General features: G+C 38.2%; 1 protein-coding gene across 1 annotated transcript in view; it reads left to right on the top strand.

Moving 5' to 3' along the window:
* KALRN (kalirin RhoGEF kinase) overlaps window positions 1-16,929 on the top strand; it is a 731,621-nt gene extending 714,692 nt beyond the window's left edge. The window contains exon 53 of the mRNA XM_053698064.1: window positions 15,591-16,929. Coding sequence (XP_053554039.1) covers window positions 15,591-16,136 — 546 coding nt within the window. The 3' untranslated portion in view covers window positions 16,137-16,929. The remainder of the gene's footprint in view (window positions 1-15,590) is intronic.
* The last annotated feature ends 6,830 nt before the right edge of the window (window positions 16,930-23,759 follow it).

Raw genomic sequence — 23,759 nt, 5'->3', positions numbered from 1 at the left:
ATCAATGGGGCTGCGTTTAGGAGCTTTACGCTGCTTTTTTGCAGGTGTTAGACTTTTTTCAGCATGCTCTCCCCGTTGATTCCTATGGGGAAATCGTGCACGAGCACGTTACACCAGCTCACTGCTGACTTAAGCAGCGCTAGTATTGGAGTGCGGTAATGAGCAAAATTTTGCTCAGCGCTCACTTCTAGTCTTTTAACGATGGGTTTCTGAAAACTCGTAATACCAGCGCTGTAGGTAAGAGAGCGGTGAGGGAAAACTGCTCATTAGCACCGCACAGCCTCTAACACAAAACTCGTAATCTAGGTGACTATTTTTTACATTTCAGTATTTTTTAACATTTAGTAATTTTGCATATATAGTATTTTGCTGTTTTCAACAAACTAGGAATACTATTTTTCGGCTAGATTACGAGTCTTGCGTTAGCCTTAAAAAGCAGCATTGAGAGGTCCCAACGCTGCTTTTTAACGCCCGCTGGTATTATGAGTCTGGCAGGTACAGGCTCACCGCTCACTTTTATTCCGCGACTCGAGCTTACCGCAAATCCACTTACGTCAATTGCGTATCCTATCTTTTGAATGGGATTTTCCTAACGCCGGTATGTCAGTAGATTTATGAAAATCTAAGTAGTGCTCTCCAAATAATATATCAGCTTATGGCAGGGTTATAACACAATACAAATAATAATTATCCTTAAAAATAGAAACCCTTAACCAACATGCATCTACTAGAAACCATACAATTAATATAAATACCTGAATTCTTTTATTTAGTCAATATCCATGAACATTTTGAAATATATTTGCAATACCAGAATATGCCACAATTATATACGTTAAAAACAACTATTAAGATATGCTATCCTTCTTACAAAACCCAGAAAGATTTTCCTTTAAAACCAGCAGAGCTGCATTTAAAACCATTCAGAGCTGCATTTAAAATATTACAATGAGACTTAAAGTAGCAGCTACAAACATTTAGCAATACAATCCTAATACAATATTGATTTAAAACATCAGAACTTTCACAGATAGGTTACTTAGTCTACCAGATACAAATTTAAACAATAATACAATATACACTTCTGAATTATTATTATATATTTGCATAGATAAACAATTTAAGATTGGGATTAGTTTAACAATACATAGGCTATGAAATGCTAATTTGAAATATAAACAATTTCCTTAAATCTGCTTATTATAATTTAACTGTAGTGACTATGCATATAACTTATCTTACCAATAACCTTGTATACTTTACCAAATAAACCAGTCGATATCCAGTTTCCAATGTTTCTCAACAGATCCAATTTCACCTCAGAAATTCAAAATTGGGGATATTTCATATGGAGTCCAACAGTAGCCCTGTGCATTAATAATAACCACAGTAGTTATTCCTTCAGGATTAGCCAGCCAGCCTCTATCAGTCTCTATGCTTGGGGTTAAATCATCTGATTTCACCCCTCCCCTTTCTTGATCATTATCAGTCATTGGTGAGTATTGGAAACGCCCACGGAAGCCTTGTCTCGGATTGGTTCTTTGCAACTGAACATGGATTGGTTTATTTGGTAAAGTATGTTGTCAAGGAAATGCATCCTTGCAACAACCAATCATCTCATGGCTGCAATTTCGCATCATAACACTAGGTGGCAGCAGACAGCACAACACATCAATACATGCAGCATGACAATACATACAAATTCATTTAACCAACATTTTTGGACAGTGAAATATTTCTTTAAACTATGTAATAACTGCCATAATTTCTTGTATTAATCTCTCCCAATATTAATTATAGATGGAGCAGCATCAGATCAATTCCCTGATTGTTTTGATATGAAACATGTGTCTAACATTATTTATATTAAATAATTTATATTTCATTTAGCCTAACAGAAAGTTTATGTTTCAATATCAGATGTAAATATTTCATAGTCATATAACATCAAAGTAACTTCCATATATTCATCTCACTATATTTTAAGAGATGTATTTAAAACTTTATAAACATTTATTGCACATTCATATGATATGACTTATTTCATCCCATGTATCGTCCTGTGTGTGTCACCTTTTTGGCTCCGTCTGGAAAAACAGGAAAGCATGTTATATATACATGTAATTCAAATATGGTATTATTAAAATGGTTATTTAATCTATACTAATTTTGAATTTATTTCCTATATAAATATCCCATGCAGATCTGAAATTATATGCGTGAAAAATACAAACAATACAGAGGTTATTAAACATTTTAGACTGACTAAATAGTTACCTCCCAAGCTTAGCAAATACCCATGTAATAATAGAGAATTAGACAATTTCCCAAATTTCTATATTTAATACATTCTGGGGCATGCATTCAGGGATGATTATTTGCTGTAGGTTCAGTAAATTTCAAAGTCACATCTTAACATGTGTCTTTGAGATTCCAGCAATCTAATTTCCATCTCATCAAGCTTCAAAAAGGGAAATTCCAGACACACCATCTTTTACTCACCACATGGGGTCTTTTTGTACCTGAGAGTAATGTTGAAATTCTCACAAAACATGTTACTTTGGACTAGATTAACAGGCAGCGTTGTAAAAGGGTAGGAGATTTTATCTCACAATTCCAGGCAGTCACACACATGATTTCTGAAATTGTTGTTACATTTTAATTAAACCAAATGCTCTATTGTTCTCACTTGTATGCCCTTTTAACTTTTGCAATCTTGAGTGGGGAAAAACTAAACATGATTGAAGTCAGCCCTTCTGAATGAAATGAGTAATTTTCTACTGACCAGCAAAATGTCTGATTAAAGATATATATTTATTAACCTTGAAATATATGATTAAAATATATATTTATTGGGGGCTGAGTTAGCCGCTGAGGAAGCAGGACATGTTCTGAGGAAGCTCCTGACAATATTCATTCTATAACAGCAATTATCTCTTAAAAGTATCACGAATTTTATATATTATTAGTCCAGAAGGATTAACAGAAGCAGCGGGGCTGAGGAACAGGTGAAGAAGTGGTGGTTTGCAGGAGAATTTGCCCGGCTTGTGAGGAATCGCTACGGAAGCTACACCCTATCCAAAATGGCGATGATCCTACGCCTATTACAGCAACTCGAAACTAAACTGGATTTTCACTTCCTTCAGCTAAGAGAGGAACTGGTTTTGCAAAGGAATATGACAGGAGAGGAATATGGACTTCTCCCTAAGCTACCCATGCCTGTGGCCACTCTATCTGACACTTTCTCCTCCTTCCAACCGCAAAAATCCGAGCCTGGCAACGCTCTTACCTACCTAAACACGAGCGCCCATCACTCTCCCAATCTAGAAGGGATTACCAGATATGTGAAGAGCTCACTTTCCCCCGCGTTGGCTCCGGACCCTAACTTGAGCTTCAGTGAGCGACCCATAGAGTCGGAAGAAATAGCCGACTCATTAGACCGCGGGAACTGTGAAAAGCACTTTCCTACATCATCCAGCTGGGCCCTAGAAACTGGCCAAGGACTGCCGGTGATCATCGCTTTGGGGGCTAATACTTGCATGGCACATAACGTGCCCGCCTCACCTGAGACAGAAGTCACCGATTTCCACACTTCTGCATGGTTTTCAGAGGCGGTACCGTTATCAAATACCTCAGCCCCAGGAACAGCTGGAGAGTTCTCGAGCACGGCACTATCCTCAGAAGAGTCTTATGAGGGCAGATTGAACTTACTACAGTCCCGACACCACTTGAGTCTTCAGACAGTCGCACGCATTTTTTGCCTCTCCTCAATCTTAAGAAGATCTGCACAACAGCTTGATATAAGGGTGAGAATGCCTGGAATCATCTGGATTATATTGGGCTATAGACTGGGCATCGGGTAGAGTCTTAGGCATCCTCTCATTTCCCAACAACAATATTCTATATAAGACTCTGTCCCTTGCGCTTGTTGCTTGACAGCTTGACAACCCAGTTTCAAATAGTTAGGAATCCCCGTTATTTTAATTTAAGGTTCACATCTAATTAGCTAGTTGGTCATCACCTGGTATTATACAGCCTATTTTGTAAAATGTTATGGACACTGGACATTGGATATCTGTTATATCTTTAAGAGACTCATTGTTATGTGATATGTTCCTCCATTTTTTTTTCCTGTGACGCACTGTCTGAAGTTATACACTTGTTAACAGGTAGCGGTACCACCTTCTATCATTAAGCATATAGCTCATGACGATATCACACCCTTGCTGCTGAGCAGTGCATCTCTCTACAAGCTCCACAGTGCACTTTGAATTACCTCTTTTACTTACATAAAGCCTAGCACGATATTGCATTACAAGCAGATCTACTTAAGCCTTGTGCAGGTAGCTTACCCACTATAAATAATGATCCAGTCCAGTTAATATATCATGCTCTGATTTCTTTTTACTACTAAAGCTTGTTAATTGGGTTACAAGGCTCCAGGGGATATAATCTTTAACTTTGTATACCCTTTTGGGATAGCTATCTCCCCATGAGTAATAAAATTTGGGCTCTGGGTAGCTTCTCCTTATTGGTAGGCTAGCTTCACTAAGTTTTATTCTGTCACACAGGATTTTCTATGTATTGTTTGCTGTCCCTCTCCCTACCTTATTGACACCTTCTTACATTCAGTGGTGCTCCTTATCTATATACTAACAGAACAGTATTGTTACACTTAGAAATGTTGTGAATTTACAAAATGTAGTCCTCTAGCGGAATAAGTATAGAGATTCAGTACAGGTTATTATGTTCACAACCATTTTACTATAGAATGTCAATGATTATAACTAAGATCTTCCAGAGCCCATACTAATATAACAATAGGTTACTATACCCTCTGCAAAAAAAAAAAAAAAAAAGGGGAAATATTGCTCCCACTCTATTAGAGATGTCCTGGGTTAATATTTTTTTTTTTAGTATCATCGCTATATATTTCTGCTACAAGTATTGGGATTCAAATTATATGAGATTATACACATATCCGTATCTATCACCTGGCTCCAGATATAGCTTAATTTACCCTCTACTTTTATGCCCCATATCTATCTCTCCTACAAATACATAACCCCTTCTATACTATACATCACAGTGTTTCATGGCTACACTAATATGCTGAGTTTATCTACTTATTCTGTGACTCTCTACATGTTTAGGGATACCGTGTCATCTAGCCATCTGTATGTCAGGCAATACTTCAGTGGACTGGGTAATGTTTTTACATATGGCTCATTCCGATCCACAATAGATTGCAGCATATATCCTTTGTAACCCTACGTTTCAAGAGAGGAATCTGACTATACACTAGCTTATCCTGTTAGCTTACCCTTCCCATGCCTAATGATGAACCCACTGGAGTGCTGTAAAGGTATGGGGCTACCCCGTGTCCACCTGTACTCAGTGTCTCAGATTATCCTCATCCTATGAGTACTTTAACTGTAAAGACACTGATATATTATGTGGCATCTGTCTCTGGATATCTCTTATTATGCTATCTTAAAGGCTAAATTCGGTGCTACTCACATCTGTATCCTTTAATTGCCCTCCACTCTAACATCACTACTAGCTCCGCCCCCTCCCCCCCTTGTCCTAGCTAGAGCGGCTCTCGCCCGCTGAAATACCCTCCCCCTAATATCCATATTGCCAACTCCCCCTTTTGCCTCTATTTCTTATTTCACTCCTAGTTAAACCAGTTCATATTTCCCACTGCAAAACGGGGACCATTTTTATTCTTCTCAGAATATAAAAAAGAGGTCTCATTTCACCCTATATAAAAGCCTTATGGACATGCTAAGTTAGTTTATTTTAATCTATTATTCCCTTTTACTAGCTTTTTATGGTAGACTGGTTTATCCTATCACTGGCTGGTAGAATAGCTGACTACATCATAAGCCCTATAAGCATAATGTCCACACTGCTTCAAAGATCTACAGAGTTTATGTCTAGAACTGTAATAGACTTACATCTCTACTGTACCTTTATATTAAGTTTGTATGTTTTATTGGAATTTTTGTTCAAGGGTGTCTTTATCTGTAACGCTTTATTCAACCTCAATAAAAAAATATTTATAAAAAAAAAAATATATATATATATATATTTATTAACCTTACATATACCTTGACAGGTATTACGAGTCTTGGAGAAAGTGAGCGGTAGACCCTCTCCTGTCAAGACTCCTACCGCATTTAAAAGTCAGTAGTTAAGAGTTTTATGGGCTAACGCCGTAACATAAAACTCTTAGCTAAAGTGATAAAAAGTACACTAACACCCATAAACTACCTATTAACCCCAAAACTGAGCCCCCCCCCACATCGCAAACACTTAAATAAAGTTTTTAACCCCTAATCTGCCGACCGCACATCGCCGCCACTTTAATAAATATAATAACCCCTAAACTGCCGCACTCCCGCCTCGCAAACACTAGTTAAATTTTATTAACCCCTAATCTGCCGTCCCTAACATCGCCGACAGCTACCTACATTTATTAACCCCTAATCTGCCCACCCCAACGTCGCCGCTACTATATTAAATGTATAACCCCTAAACCTAAGTCTAACCCTAAGTCTAACCCCCCCTAACTTAAATATAATTTAAATAAAATGTAATAAAATTGCTACAATTAAATAAATTATTCCTATTTAAAACTAAATACTTACCTATAAAATAAACCACCCTAAGCTAGCTACAATATAACTAATAGTTACATTTGTAGCTATTTTAGGATTTATTTTTATTTTACAGGCAACTTTGTATTTATTTTAACTAGGTAGAATAGTTACTAAATAGTTATTAACTATTTAATAACTACCTAGCTAAAATAAATACAAAAGTACCTGTAAAATAAATCCTAACCTAAATTACAATTACACCTAACACTACACTATAATTAAATTAATTTACTAAATTACATACAATTAACTACAATAAAATAAAATAAACTAAAGTACGGGAAAAAAACATTAAATTACAGAAAAAAATAAAATAATTACAAAAAATTTAAACTAATTACACCTAATCTAATCCCCCTAATAAAATAAAAAAGCCCCCCAAAATAATAAAAATCCCTACCCTATACTAAACTCAAATAGCCCTTAACAGGGCCTTTTTGCGGGGCATTGCCCCAAAGTAATCAGCTCTTTTACCTGTAAAAAAAAATACAATCCCCCCCAACATTAAAACCCACCACCCACACACCCAACCCTACTCTAAAACCCACCCAATCCCCCCTTAATAAAACCTAACACTACCCCCTTGAAGATCACCCTACCATGAGACGTCTTCACCCAGCCGGGCACAAGTGGTCCTCCAGAGGGACAGAAGTCTTCATCCGATCCGGGCAGAAGAGGACCTCCAGACGGGCAGAAGTCTTCATCCAGGCAGCATCTTCTATCTTCATCCATCCGGAGCGGATCCATCTTGAAGCCAGCCGACGCGGAGCATCCATCCAGACCGACGACTACACGACGAATGACGGTTCCTTTAAATGACGTCATCCAAGATGGCGTCCCTTGAATTCCAATTGGCTGATAGGATTCTATCAGCCAATCGGAATTAAGGTAGGAAAAATCCTATTGGCTGATCCAATCAGCCAATAGGATTGAGACTTGCATTCTATTGGCTGATTGAAACAGCCAATAGAATGCGAGCTCAATCCTATTGGCTGATTGGATCAGCCAATAGGATTGAACTTCAATCCTATTGGCTGATTGCATCAGCCAATAGGATTTTTCCTACCTTAATTCCGATTGGCTGATAGAATCCTATCAGCCAATCGGAATTCAAGGGACGCCATCTTGGATGACGTCATTTAAAGGAACCGTCATTCGTCGTGTAGTCGTCGGTCTGGATGCTCCGCGTCGGCTGGCTTCAAGATGGACCCGCTGCGCTCCAGATGGATGAAGATAGAAGATGCCGCCTGGATGAAGACTTCTGCCCATCTGGAGGTCCTCTTCTGCCCGGATTGGATGAAGACTTCTGCCCCTCTGGAGGACTACTTGTGCCCGGCTGTGTGAAGACGTCTCACGGTAGGGTGATCTTCAAGGGGTTAGTGTTAGGTTTTATTAAGGGGGGATTGGGTGGGTTGTAGAGTAGGGTTGGGTGTGTGGGTGGTGGGTTTTAATGTTGGGGGGGTATTGTATTTTTTTTACAGGTAAAAGAGCTGATTACTTTGGGGCAATGCCCCGCAAAAAGCCCTTTTAAGGGCTATTTGTAATTTAGTATAAGGTAGGGATTTTTATTATTTTTGGGGTTTTTTTTATTTTATTAGGGGGATTAGATTAGGTGTAATTAGTTTAAAATTCTTGTAATTATTTTATTTTTTTCTGTAATTTAGTGTGTTTTTTTCCGTACTTTAGTTTATTTAATTTAATTGTAGTTAATTGTAGTTAATTTAGGGAATTAATTTAATGATAGTGTAGTGTTAGGTGTTAGTGTAATTTAGGTTAGGGTTTATTTTACAGGTAAATTTGTATTTATTTTAACTAGGTAGTTATTAAATAGTTAATAATGATTTAATAACTATTGTACCTAGTTAAAATAAATACAAAGTTGCCTGTAAAATAAAAATAAACCCTAAGCTAGCTACAATGTAACTATTAGTTATATTGTAGCTAGCTTAGGGTTTATTTTATAGGTAAGTGTTTAGTTTTAAATAGGAATAATTTATTTAATTGTAGTTATTTTATTTAGATTTATTTAAATTATATTTAAGTTAGAGGGTGTTAGGGTTAGGGTTAGACTTAGGTTTAGGGGTTAATAACTTTATTATAGTGGCAGCGACATTGGCGGTGGGAGATTAGGGGTTAATACATTTAATATAGTTGCGGCGACGTTGGGGGGGCAGATTATGGGTTAATAAATATAATGTAGGGTTCGGCGATGTTGGGGGCAGCAGATTAGGGGTTCATAAGTATAATATAGGTGGCGGCGGTGTCCGGAGCGGCAGATTAGGGGTTAATAATATAAAGCAGGTGTCAGCGATGTCGGGGACGGCAGATTAGGGGTTAAGAAGTGTAAGATTAGGGGTGTTTAGACTCGGGGTTCATGTTAGGGTGTTAGGTGTAGACATAAAATGTATTTTCCCATAGGAATCAATGGGGCTGCGTTAGGAGCTGAACGCTGCTTTTTTGCAGGTGTTAGGTTTTTTTCCAGCGAATCTGCCCCATTGATTCCTATGGGGAAATCGTGCTTGAGCACGTTTAGCCAGCTCACCGCTACCGTAAGCAGTGCTGGTATTGAGGTGAGATGTGGAGCTACATTTTGCTCTCCGCTCACTTTTTAGAGGCTAACGCCGGGTTGAAAAAAACCCGTAATACCAGCGTTGTTTGTAGGTGAGCGGTGAGCTGAAACTAAGCGTTAGCACCGCACCCCTGTTACCGCAAAACTCGTAATCTCAGTGATTTTGTAGATTGCTAATATATTTTAAATTAATATTTGTTTTTATATATGTATTATATTTTCTGATGCCGGCATCTTGTGTATTTTTACAGCAAACTTATTTAAATGAATTGTCTATTCACACCATATTTAGTCTCATAGGAGCTGAATAAATGTGTCTTTTTACATACTTGATATTTTCACTCCTTTCTTATTTAATTTATCAGTTTTGGCTCAGTCTTTTGAGCACTTGCCCTAACCCTATGCACTACCAGAAGCAAAGTCAGTTTTTTAAATTTTTAAATAGAAATTCAAAAGGTAAAAGGTCCCATGACATTGGTTATAAACATGAAGACGCTGCAGCCTTAAGTACCCTCCATATCACTGAAGTGCCAGTAAGAAGACAGTGCCTGTTTAGAAACCCGAGCACGCGTCCATTAGGCCACGCCCCTTCCGGTTCGTGTGGTGAGTTACCATCGACATAAACATCCACCTCCGCACTGAAGCCTGGCATATGGCTAATTTGCATATGCAATGCTGCATATGACGTGTAGGAGGTACCGAGAGTGTCTTTGTTGGGAGCTGCAGCGTCAATACAAAAATGATGTTAAAAAATACTGTGTACAATGGACACGGTCCGAATGAATCCAATACATAATGTTGTGCATTACATAAAGTGTGATTTTAACATAGGTTTAGAGGGTATGACGCCAACTAAGGTGCCACACTGCTCAAATGACACTTAGGGATTTGATCATCTAGGCCAAATAAGTTAATGGCATGTGAGGATATAGGTGATCGGAGATCAGCAATCTTGTGCCCGTCTAAGTGTTGCAGACAAGTGGTGTCTGTATTCACCCAATAAAGGGGCCAAAGTACAGTTGTACATTGAGACCCTTGGGTTCCACCGTGTCTAAGGTGTAGATCCATTTTGTCTTGTGTTGAAGTAGAACTCTACCGGGGTCGCCACCCCTTGCCAGAGGTGGTATATGATCAATGATTATTGTCCTTAGACTGGAGACACTGTGGTTCTGCTGAGCAAAGTGACGTGCCACTGGCTGATCTAAACATCCCTTCTTGATTGCTTCCCTGATGGCATGTCTATGGTTGGCCATCCTTTCACGAAAAGTGGTGATAGTTTTCCCCATGTAGAATAAAGAGCACGGACAGATCAAGATGTAAACAACATAGGTGCTACTGCATGATAACCTGTGTTGTATTTTGTAGCGTTTATTAGAATGTGGGTGCTGGAATGTCGGGCCCTTCTGCATCCCTTCTTGGAACAGGAAGCTTAACACTGTGGAGAATGATTATCGTGAAAAACGAATGTACAAATGGCTTTATGGGAAAGATGATAATAGCAGACCATATAGGCCCAGACATCGCACTCAGAGGAACAAGGCGCCCATTGACACTATTGATACCAGCGGAGGCGAATCCTCTGATTGTGGTAGTGGTCACATACAGACTGACAACAGAGATACACGTAGTGGTATTGTCACTAGATCCTTTAACAAACCCCCACATGCACAGTCAAAAAACGGGGAAAGCCCCCTATCGGACGGGGGGGGCACAAAGAAAAAGGCAAACAGTGTCAAGAAACGACTAACATAGTGTTCAACCTTAGCACCAGACCCCTTACTGATAGCGAAAATCGCCTTCTCAATAGGGGTTTGTCATATATCCCAACAACTAAGCGAGAAATTTTTCAAACGTCTGTTGACATACATAAATTCCAGAGAACGCTAAACATTAGGGAATTTTTCAAAGATGACAAGCCCACACCCAGTAATAACAGATTTAAACCCTTGTCCACATTTGACCCCCAGACCACTAATCCCTCAATTAAAAGCTACACACGGCTGCTTCGGAATGACTGTGAAGCAAAAAATGATTAACGTATTTTCTCTAACTTACCACTCAATGAGCGTAAGGCTTTAACCACTTTGTCTAATGACTATACTATCATTGTACACCCAGCGGACAAGGGTGGAGCCATAGTAGTCCAAGATTACTGTGACTACAAACTTGAAGCCATTAGACAGTTGACCGACACACATACCTATATGAGACTGGCAACTAATCCCACTGTAAAATTCAAAATGTCCAATGACCAGACATTGCTCTGTGGCTTACAGTCACAGTATATAACTGAGAATGAATTTGACTACATGACCACTCCTTTTCCCAAAACACCGATTTTGTACCTGCTACCAAAAATACACAAGGGTCTTGACAACCCCCCTGGCAGACCTATTGTTTCTGCCAGGGGTTCTATATTTTCTGGTATTGCAGAGTTCATTGACCATCATTTACAGCCGGTCATACACAATTCCTTCTCGTACCTACAAGACACTACAGTTATGATCCTCAAGCTCAACGACACACAAGTCTACACCCTAATGACATTCTCGTCACCATGGATGTTGACAGTCTATATACTGTCATTCCACATGTGGCTGGATTGGAGACTATCAGATCCATGGTGAGGAACTCCAAGGACTACAGCGGTCCACCATTAGAGTTCATATTAGAACTCATGGACCACTGTCTAAAGAAAAACTATTTTAGATTTGAGAGAGATTTTTATCTCCAATTGTCAGGTACGGCCATGGGGTCTAATATGGCCCCTTCTTATGCTAACCTGTACATGCTGGGTTATAAGCTTGCCATCATGAAACCCTTAATGCACCCATGCATTTAATTTTACATTTAACACATAGACAATCTCTTCCTTGTATGGACAGGGACAACGGCACATCTTCAGCAGTGGGTTTCTGATTTAAATCACATTGATTCTCCCATTAGGTTCAAGATGGAATTCAGTGAACATAATGTACATTTTTGGAGCTTAATGTATTCAAGGTCACTGTGGACAGGGGGTGCAGGTTTGGTACATTCTTATATACCAAACCCACAGACAGGAATTCACTACTTTTATCCTCAAGCTGTCATCCTGACCACCAAAAGATGGGCATCATCTCCTCTCAGCTTACTAGGGTGGTTCGGAATAATTCTGAGCCGACTATCCTCCAAGCTCAGTTAGACACCATGTGCATGAAGTTACAGGCAAGAGGGTACACCATGAAGGATATTGAAACAGCAAGAAACAGATTGGAAGATCATTCTCAAGCTACATTGCTGGAACGCACTAAGAACCATACACAGCCCTGATTCCTACTTTGAATTTCATCACTACCTTAACACCTGAACACAGCCGGATAACTGGAGCGGTCCGCAAACGATGGGATGTACTACAGACTGATAAGAGTCTATCAAGTTGGAGATTGAAACCGCCTCGTATGGCTTATAGACGAGCCAGTAACATTAGGGACATACTGGTCAAAACTGACCCTAAGGAATCCTATCAAAAGGAAACATGGCTAAAATCCGCAAAGAAGGGATGCTTCAGATGTGGGGACTGCATCTCATGCAATGGGATGCAGATGGGCCCGACATTCCAGCACCCACATTCTAATAAACGCTACAAAATACAACACAGGTTATCATGCAGTAGCACCTATGTTGTTTACATCTTGATCTGTCCGTGCTCTTTATTCTACGTGGGAAAAACTATCACCACCTTTCGTGAAAGGATAGCCAACCATAGACATGCCATCAGGGAAGCAATCAAGAAGGGATATTCAGATCAGCCAGTGGCACGTCATTTTGCTCAGCAGAACCACAGTGTCTCCAGTCTAAGGACAACAATCATTGATCATATACCACCTCTGGCAAGGGGTGGCGACCCCGATAGAGTTCTACTTCAAAGCGAGACAAAATGGATCTACACCTTAGACACGGTGGAACCCAAGGGTCTCAATGTACAACTGGACTTTGGCCCCTTTATTGGGTGGATACAGACACCACTTGTCTGCAACCCTTAGACGGACACAAGAGTGCTGATCTCCGATCACCTATATCCTCACGTGCCATTAACTCATTTGGCCTAGATGATCAAATCCCTAAGTGTCATTTGAGCAGTGTGGCTCCTTAGTTTGCTTCATACTCTCTAAGCCTATGTTAAAATCACACTTTATGTAATGCACAACATTATGTATTGGATTCATTCAGACCGTGTCCATTGCACACAGTATTTTTTAACATCATTTTTGTATTGACGCTGCAGCTCCCAACAAAGACACTCTTGGTACCTCCTACACGTCATATGCAGCATCGCATGTGCAAATTAGCCATATGCTAGGCTTCAGTGCGGAGGATGATGTTTATGACAATGACTGTGCTGGTTGCACCAATGGTAACTCACCACACGGACCGGAAGGGGCATGGCCTATGGGACGTACGCTCGGGTTTCCAAACAGGCACTGTCTTCTTACTGGCACTTCAGTGATATGGAGGGTACTTAAGGCTGCAGCGTCTTTATGTTTTTAACCAACTTTCCGGATGTCAGGCTATGCCATCTGCCTGATGAACTACTGATCAATTTGATAAAGATTAGATTAAGATTGGATTTAGCAGCGCTAAAATCACGGAAATGGTTACGTTTAAAATAAGATATATTTATTCAGTATGGGAAAATAGATAAACAATTAATTAAAATATGTAAAAGTGAAGTAAAAACTAAAATCAATACAACAAATAAGGGACGTCTCCCAATCTAAAACGGAGAAGGAAAAACTAAAATGTAAGTTTTCCACTGTTTATGGATATATGTAACAAGTAATCCTCACAGCCTAAAATATATTTATACCTAAGCAGATTATCACAATGTATCAGAAAGATATAATAACAATAAAAACAATATAGCAATTTCCCACAGCAAATTTCTTAGTCTTTACTTTGGTTGCAAAAGCTTTCGGGTGGTGCTTATGCTTCTCTTCCTCGTTCAATCCGTTTTAAGCACCGCCTGAAAGCTTTTGCAACCAAAGTAAGGTACCTTTCTCTATCTCACATAGAATCCCTCTGGGTTCATTAATCTGCTGTAAATTGAAAATCCTGAAATATACATCCTCCTACATTATGCCCCTGGACGCGGTTAAGCCGCCAAGGGGGCTGTGAACTGCCATATTTGAAAAGAGAGCGGTATACCCGCCTGAGGAGTTTTGTGTTATACAAAATCCCCTTTCTTATAAGGTTAAAAGTGGCCTTCCCTGACATCTAGAGACTTCCTTTTCTGAGTACAAGCCAAAAAAGGACACCGCAGACTAAGAAATTTGCTGTGGGAAATTGCTATATTGTTTTTATTGAAATTATATCTTTCTGATACATTGTGATAAGCTGCTTAGGTATATATATTTTTTAGGCTGTAAGGATTACTTGTTACATATATCCATAAACAGTGGAAAACTTACATTTTAGTTTTTCCTTCTCTGTTTTAGACTGGGAGACGTCCTTTATTTGTTGTATTGATTTTAGTTTTTACTTCACTTTTACATATTTTAATTAATTGTTTATTAAATATATCTTATTTTAAACTTAACCATTTCTGTGTTTTTAGCGCTGCTAAATCCAATCTTAATCTAACCTTGTATATTATTTGGTTTACCTGGAGGGATAAACTACATTATCAGCAGGAAATTTTAATCCTTAGGCGCTCCTATCACACACACTTCTACCATTTGATAAAGATGCCAGTCAGGCACCGAAACGTCATGGGACCTTTTACCTTTTGAATTTCTACAATAAAAGCTAAGTTTTATTACAATTTTATTCCAGTGAGTGCTGTCTTTCTGCAGGACTATATATATATATATATATATATATATATATATACACATATAAATCAAGGACAATAAAATGGGGACGTTACGTTATAGTGAGTGCGCCCATTGGGTGGCAGCATTGGTCTGGGAGTGAATTTATATTTTTTTTCCCTTTTTGTTTTTATTTACAGCTATACTGAGGTTTTAAATTGTTTTATTTATATTTAACTTACACACTCATCATACTGAGGAGGTGAACAGTCTATTGGGGCTAAAGCATTACCACTGTAATAGCAAATGGTTATAGAAATTTGCCTTAAAATTTCCTTTAATTGTTTCAGCAATTCCTAAAGTAAACATGATTTCTGCAGTTGCTGCCGGAGAACATAAAGAATTAACACTTTTATTTACAAGATGGTGGTGTAACATACCAGATACTGACATCATGCTTATGTTTTGTATATAATCATATGTGAATGTAAGCTCCTCATTGCATGGCCTAATAATAAAAACACTAATGATTTATTAACATTTTTTATTATTTTATTTCCACAGCCAGAGAACCTCCTCATAGATTTGCGTATCCCAGTTCCTCGCGTGAAGATTATAGACCTGGAAGATGCAATGCATTTAACTGGAAACTATTACATCCACCAGCTACTTGGTAGTCCAGAATTTGCAGCTCCAGAAGTCATTCAGGGGACCCCAGTATCTCTAGGAACAGACATTTGGAGTCTGGGGGTACTCACGTATGTCATGCTCAGTGGAGTCTCTCCCTTTTTAGATGAGAGCAGTGAGGAAACATGTGTAAATATCTGCAGACTTGACTTCTCCTTCCCAAGAGAGTATTTTTCGAATGTGAGCCAGGCTGCTCAGGACTTCATTAAAGTTACACTTCAGGGGGATTCCAGTTGGCGACCCACTGTGGCTACATGTCTTCAGCACCCATGGCTGCAGCATCACAACAGTAGCTACTCCAAAATTCCTCTAGACACTTCTCGCTTAGCCAGCTTCATTGAGAGGCGTCGTCACCAAAATGATGCTCGTCCACTGCACAATGCCAAGAGTATTATGATTAGTAGGAATGTAACTGGAACATGAGCAGCAGGCACTACAAACTGAAGATCCAGGTCACAGAGCAGACTCCAAACTCTTGCAAAACAAAGGAGCAACAGAGACCTAGATATTTTTGTAGAATGTATAAATAGTGTTGGATTATAAACAGATGTCCTATAGAAGCTAATTACCCATCAACAGGAGTAACATGTGCTCAGTGAAAGAGCCTCCGTGATTGCTAGGATGGCCGGTCTACTAAAAGAGAGCTACACAGAGAAAGTAGTTTTGCTATTTCTATAAAATTGGTGCTGTTGATTTTTGCATCTCATTTTCAGATTTAGATTTATTCTGTGAGGTTTAACCCTTGTGCTGCTAGTTTGGCTGTCAACACATTAGTGGTGTCGGGCCAGTAAAGGGTTAAGGGGATCACAGGTTTTTGTTTCATTTTTTAAAGTACATTTATTTATTTTCTTTATATATTTTTATTTATTTGTGTTACATTTTGTATTTTTTACAACAGTCATCTAGCTGTATGTTTATGTGGGATTGAATCAACTGTGCCACACTGTGTCATATTAACCTGTCCAGTACCATATTGCAGCACAATGTGCTGAGGTCTTTATCAACAATAATTCAAATCAAATGTCCAAGAAAATAAATGACTTCTGTATTTTACATACAATGGACATTGCAACAATCTCCAGCTCATACACCTGACTGCAACTTTATCGCCAAAAGACATTCAGTCAAGATTTTACATCCACCTCAAGCATTTGTTTACAATGAATTGTTCACATTTTAAAAAGCATATTAAAAAGTCTTGTCTGATTGGTTGTAACTTGTTGTTTCTGTATATGTTTGTCACTTTAGTGTAACTTTACCTGGTCCCTAATTATTAAAGGGACATAAAACCCGAAATTTTTCTTTCATGATTCAGATTGAGCATACAATTTTAAATTATTTTCCAATTTACTTCTATTCTGAAGTTAGTTTCATTCTCTTGGTATCCTTTGTTAATGAAGCAGCAATACACTACTGGGAGCAAGCGGAAAACATTGGGTAATCCAATGACAAGAGGCATATACATGTAGCCACCAATCAGCAGCTAGCTCTTAGTAATACAATGGTGCTCCTGAGTCTACCTAGGTATGATTTTCAACAAAGTCTACCAAGAGAATTAAACAAATGAGATAATGTAAATACATTGGAAAGTTTTTTTTTTAATTTCATATTCTATCTGAATCATGTTTAGTTTAGTAATCAAGTTTAATTGTGACTTCACTGTCCCTTTAATGATAGATAATCATGATACTTCTTATAATAAAGAGGAGTCTCTCTCCTTATGTATTAAGAGTCTCATGGGTTCGCTTGCTCTAGCCTTGGTGTATAATTGGATAGGAAATTGTAATTTGACATTAAAGGGCCACTAAACCCAAAATCTTTTTTTCATGATTCAGATAGATAATACAAATTTAAACAACATTACTATTTACTTCTATTATTTATTTTGCTTCATTTTTTAGATATCCTTAGTTGAAGAAAAAGCACTGCACATGGGTGAGCCAATCACACAAGGCTTATATGTGCAGTAACCAATCAGCAGCTACTGAGCATATCTAAATAAGCTTTTCAGCAAAGAATATCAAGAGAATAAAACAAATTAGATAATAGAAGTAAATTAGAAAGATGTTTAAAATTGAATTCTCTTTCTAAATCATGAAAGAAAAAATGTGGGTTTCATGTCCCTTTACAGTGGATGTAAACTCACTGATAGTCGACAATCACAACTGCTTTATCATCCAAAAATAGCATAAGTTTAAGTCATCAATTTTGTAAAAACATAATATTATATCGATGTATATACCTCTATAACTAAAAACGTCTTGCTTTCTCCCTCCACCCGCCATTTTGTTCCGCTTTTCTTACAGTGATTGACATTTGCCTAAACTAATAATTTGGCGTACCCCGTGGTGTCCAGCCCCTTTTTCTTAACGTCATTGTGAATTTATGCGCATGCGTCTTTTATATGCGCATGCGTAAAACAACTTCAGCTGGTTTTCGAAGCTCTGAGCATACACGCTCTAAGCATGCGCATATAAAGCCTGCATCCACAACCTTCCTGTATTTACCAGGAACTGCGAGTAAGTATCTATCTAGAGTACACGCATGCGCATATTCGGCACTAAATTAGAAGCGCATGCGCACAAAAAGGAGCCATCATGAACGTGCAAGGGTAATACATCATAGAGCGGGTGGGACCGTTCTAGACGTTATGCGCTGAAAAGACAGGAAGTTATGGATGGGAGGAGCCCTGCCTGAAAACGGAGCCGAGTTACAAACGTAAATATTAATTTATTTTTTCTACATTTAAAGAAAAAAAGTATGCGGTATTAATAAAAGAGTGCATAAGAACAGATTTGGAAGGTCAATATGTTAAAAATGTACATCCACTTTAACTACAGGACACCTTGAATGTCAACCTCTCATGGGAAAGAGACTTTCCTGTTTCCTATATGACATGGTCAGTTTCAGAGCTTTCTCATACATATTACTCTATACCTAATGGCTGAGAGTAGTGGTGTCAGGTGGAGGCTAATCTCCTAATGAAAACTAGAATATGCTTTGGCTTCAGCAGTGAGTAGGTGGAAACTGTCTGCAACTCCTGGATAAACCTCTTGAAAACTGTTTTCACTTTTCCCCAGGGTGCTGCTGAAGCAAATAAAAAAAGACAGGTGATAGGTCTGGAGTAGCTTGTTTCCAGGTCATATTTATAGAAAGACTGAGCTTTATGGGAGTATATAGTGAGAGGGAAGAATATAAACAGAGATCCCAGTCAAGTGTGTTCTTTGTGTGTAAGGGGGTGTGCTTGTTCATGTATGTGTGTAGTACATGTTGCTTTATATGAATGTAATTGTGTTGCATTTATAATATTTTGCAAAGCAACAGTTGGTTATTATCACATTTTTCTTACATATTATTAAAAGCCCCTTTTCAAGAGCAGCAGGTGATGAAATTTATATATTCATTTTTTCATTATATAAGCATTGCTTTGGTAACATATTACAAGTTTTTAACATATAAAATAGTTTATCGTCCTGAAATTCTAATGCTTATATTTAACAAATGCCTTGCTTATTATATTTGTTTATTAAAAAATAAATAAACAATTCATTAATAAGATATTTTTTTTAAGCAATCCACTCTGTTAGAAAAGTGATTTTCTTTTTATGCATTAATGTCCTTTAATTGAAACAGTGATTTATTATAAGAATCTAGCAACACAGGTGACCAATACAAACTCTGGTTTCCAATTAACTGAAATAAGTTGATAATAAGGCTGTGGGCCAATTCTCTAATGGTCTGTGGTCTGGTGAGATTATCTAAGAAGTCCCTCAAACAATTTTACAAAAGCAATTTTTAGCTTGAGAACATTTTTATCTAGCTATGCAGGGCTCTAGTAATGAAGGGGAGACGCCTACATTACAAAATGATGTGCGATTTCTCTCCAGGCTTTTTCACTATTACCCCTGAGTATCAAGCCAACTTAACAGTGACCAGGGGAAGACTAAGGTACTAAATCATTTCTTCTCTACAGTATGCACAAGAGAGGAGCCAATGGAGAAGACATTGAAACAAACTAGAACAAACAAGCCCATACCAATAACTGGGTTATCTCTAGGTGATATCAGGAAAAATATGGATAATATCAAGGCAACTAAAACTCCAGGTCCAGATGGGATACACACAAAAGTGCTTGGGAAATTTACCTCTGTTATAGCCAAACATCTACTTTTTTTTAAATTAAATTTTTGAGGTGAAAATCAGTATTCGGTACAAGAGTTTAGCACATGCAATATGTAACCAACATAATAGAAAATCAATGATATCTCAACACGTTTGTTGAAATGACTTAAACATAGTACTCTGAAAGCAAAATTAAGACACATGTACATATATATATATATAAACAACAAAATGAAAGATATAACACCTCATATTTTCCTTTTCTTTCATGTAATTGGCAAGAGTCCATGAGCTAGTGACGCATGGGATATACAATCCTACCAGGAGGGGCAAAGTTTCCCAAACCTCAAAATGCCTATAAATACACCCCTCACCACATCCACAATTCAGTTTTACAAACTTTGCCTCCTATGGAGGTGGTGAAGTAAAGTTTGTGCTAAGATTTCTACGTTGACGTCAGCATTTTGAAGCCCGATTCCTCTCATAGTACAGCGAATGTCAGAGGGATGTGAAGGGAGTATCACCTATTGAATGCAATGGTTTTCCTCACGGGAGATCTATTTCATAGGTTCTCTGTTATCGGTCGTAGAGATTCATCTCCTACCTCCCTTTTCAGATTGACGATATACTCTCATATACCATTACTTCTACTGATAACTGTTTCAGTACTGGTTTGGCTATCTGCTATATGTGGATGGGTGTCTTTCGGTAAGTATGTTTTTTATTACTTAAGACACCACAGCTATGGTTTGGCACTTTATGCATTTATATAAAGTTCTAAATATATGTATTGTACTTATATTTGCCATGAGTGAGGTTCATGTATTTCCTTGTGCAGACTGTCAGTTTCATATTTAGGGAAAATAAACATATTAAGAAATATTTTTCTTACCTTGGGTTTAGTCTTTTTTTCAAATTGACTACTTTTTTTCTTGAAAATTGCGGGCAGTACTAGGCCCGCGGGTGCGCCAAATGCTAGACTTTATTGTGTAATTTTTGTCGCGAGAAACTTTTGGCGTGAAAAGTATGTTCGTTGACGCAAGTTCGTCATTTCCGACGTTGTAGTTGACGCCGAAGCCTGACACGCGGTTGCGTCGTTAGTGACGCAAGTATGTCATTTCCGGATATTGTTGGCGGCAAAAAAATTTCAGTTACGTTGTGCGTCATACTTGGCACCAAATTTTTCATTAATTTAATACCCCATTGCTGTTTGCCTCTTGCCTTTTTCTATGTCAGAGGGCTATGCTATTTGCATTTTTTCCCATTCCTGAAACTGTCATATAAGGAAATCGATAATTTTGCTTTATATGTTGTTTTTTCTTTTACATTTTGCAAGATGTCTCAATCTGATCCTGCCTCAGAAGTATCTGTTGGAACTTTGCTGCCTGACATCGGTTCTACCAAAGCTAAGTGCATTTGTTGTTAGATTGTGGAACATATCTCCGAATGTCATTTGTAATAGTTGTCATGATAAACTTTTACATGCAGATAATGTGTCCATCAGTAATAGTACATTGCCAGTTGCAGTTCCGTCAACTTCTAATGTACATGATATATCTATGAATTTTAAAGAATTTGTTACTGATTCTATTCAGAAGGCTTTGTCTGCATTTCCGCCTTCTAATAAACGTAAAAGGTCTTTTAAAACTTCTCATTCAGTTGATGAAATTTCGAATGACCGACAATATAATGATTTATCCTCCTCTGATGAGGATCTATCTCATACAGAAGATCCTTCCTCAGATATTGACACTGACAAATCTACTTATTTATTTAAAATGGAGTATATTCGTTCTTTATTAAAAGAAGTGTTAATTACTTTGGATATTGAGGAAACCAGTCCTCTTGATGTTAAGTCTAGTAAACGTTTAAATGCTGTTTTTAAACCTCCTGTGGTGACTCCAGAGGTTTTTCCTATTCCTGATGCTATTTCTGATATGATTTCTAAGGAATGGAATAAGCCAGGTACTTCCTATGGAAGATAGTACTTCCTTTAAGGATCCTTTAGATAGGAAGCTTGAATCTTATCTAAGGAAAGCCTATTTATATTCAGGTCATCTTCTCAGACCTGCAATTTCTTTGGCTGATGTTGCGGCTGCATCAACTTTTTGGTTGGAAAATTTAGCGCAACAAGAATTGGATTCTGACATATCTAGCATTATTCGCTTACTGCAATATGCTTATCATTTTATTTGTGATGCCATTTTTGATATTATCAAAATTGATGTTAGATCCATGTCTTTAGCTATTTTAGCTAGAAAAGCTTTGTGGCTTAAATCTTGGAATGCTGATATGACATCTAAGTCTAGATTACTATCTCTCTCTTTCCAAGGTAATAATTTATTTGGTTCTCAGTTGGATTCTATTATTTCAACTGTTACTGGGGGAAAGGGAGTTTTTCTGCCTCAGGATAAAAAACCTAAGGGTAAATCTAAGGCTTCTAACCGTTTTCGTTCCTTTTCGTCAAAATAAGGAACAAAAATCTAATCCTTCCCCCAAGGAATCTGTTTCCAATTGGAAGCCTTCCTCAAATTGGAATAAATCCAAGCCATTTAAGAAACCAAAGTCAGCCCCTAAGTCCGCATGAAGGTGCGGCCCTCATTCCAGCTCAGCTGTTAGGGGGCAGATTAAGGTTTTTCAAGGATATTTGGATAAATTCTGTCCAAAATCAATGGATTCAGAGCATTGTCTCTCAAGGGTATCGAATAGGATTCAGAGTAAGACCTCATGTGAGAAGATTTTTTCTCTCACACATCCCAGCAAATCCAGTAAAAGCTCAGGCTTTCCTGAAGTGTGTTTCAGACCTGGCGTTTTCAGGGCTAATCATGACAGTTCCTTTTCAGGAACAAGGTATGGGGTTTTATTCAAATCTATTCATTGTTGCAAAGAAGGAAAATTCATTCAGACCAGTTCTGGATCTGAACATTTTGAATCGTTATATAAGAGTACCGACTTTCAAGATGGTGACTATAAGGACTATTCTGCCTTTTGTTCAGCAAGGACATTTTATGTCCACAATAGACTTGCAGGATGCATACCTTCATATTCCGATTCATCCAGAACATTATCAGTTCCTGAGATTCTCTTTTCTAGACAAGAATTACCAATTTGTTGCTCTTCCATTTGGCCTAGCAACAGCTCCAAGAATCTTTTCAAAGGTTCTAGGTGCCCTACTCTCTGTAATCAGAGAACAGGGTATTGCAGTGTTTCCTTATTTGGACGATATCTTGGTACCAGCTCAGTCTTTACGTTCTGCAGAATCTAACACAAATCAACTAGTGTTGTTTCTTTGAAAACATGGTTGGAGGAACAATTTACCAAAAAGTTTCTTGATTCCTCAGACAAGGGTCACCTTTTTAGGTTTCCAGATAGATTCAGTGTCCATGACTTTGTCTCTAACAGACAAGAGACATTTGAAATTGGTTGCAGCCTGTCGGCACCTTCAGTCTCAGTCATTCCCTTCAGTGGTTATGTGCATGGAAGTTTTAGGCCTCATGACTGCAGCATCGAACGTGATTCCTTTTGCTCCTTTTCATATGAGACCTCTCCAGCTTTGTAAGCTGAATCAATGGTGCAGGGATTATACAAAGATATCACAATTAATATCCTTAAATCCCAATGTTCGACACTCTCTGACGTGGTGGTTAAATCACCAGCGTTTAGTTCAAGGGGCTTCTTTTGTTCGGCCAACCTGGACTGTGATAACTACAGATGCAAGTCTTTCAGGTTGGGGAGCTGTTTGGGGATCTCTGACAGCACAAGGGGTTTGGAAATCTCAAGAGGCGAGATTACCAATCAATATTTTAGAACTCCGTGCAATTTTCAGAGCTCTTCAGTTTTGGCCTCTGTTGAAGAGAGAACCGTTCATTTGCTTTCAGACAGACAATATCACAACTGTGGCATATGTCAGTCATCAGGGTGGGA

This window comes from Bombina bombina, chromosome 1, assembly GCF_027579735.1.
Source record: "Bombina bombina isolate aBomBom1 chromosome 1, aBomBom1.pri, whole genome shotgun sequence".
Classification (NCBI taxonomy): domain Eukaryota; kingdom Metazoa; phylum Chordata; class Amphibia; order Anura; family Bombinatoridae; genus Bombina; species Bombina bombina.
Note: the sequence above shows the minus strand (reverse complement) of the source record. Positions and strands in the feature narration are given on the sequence as shown.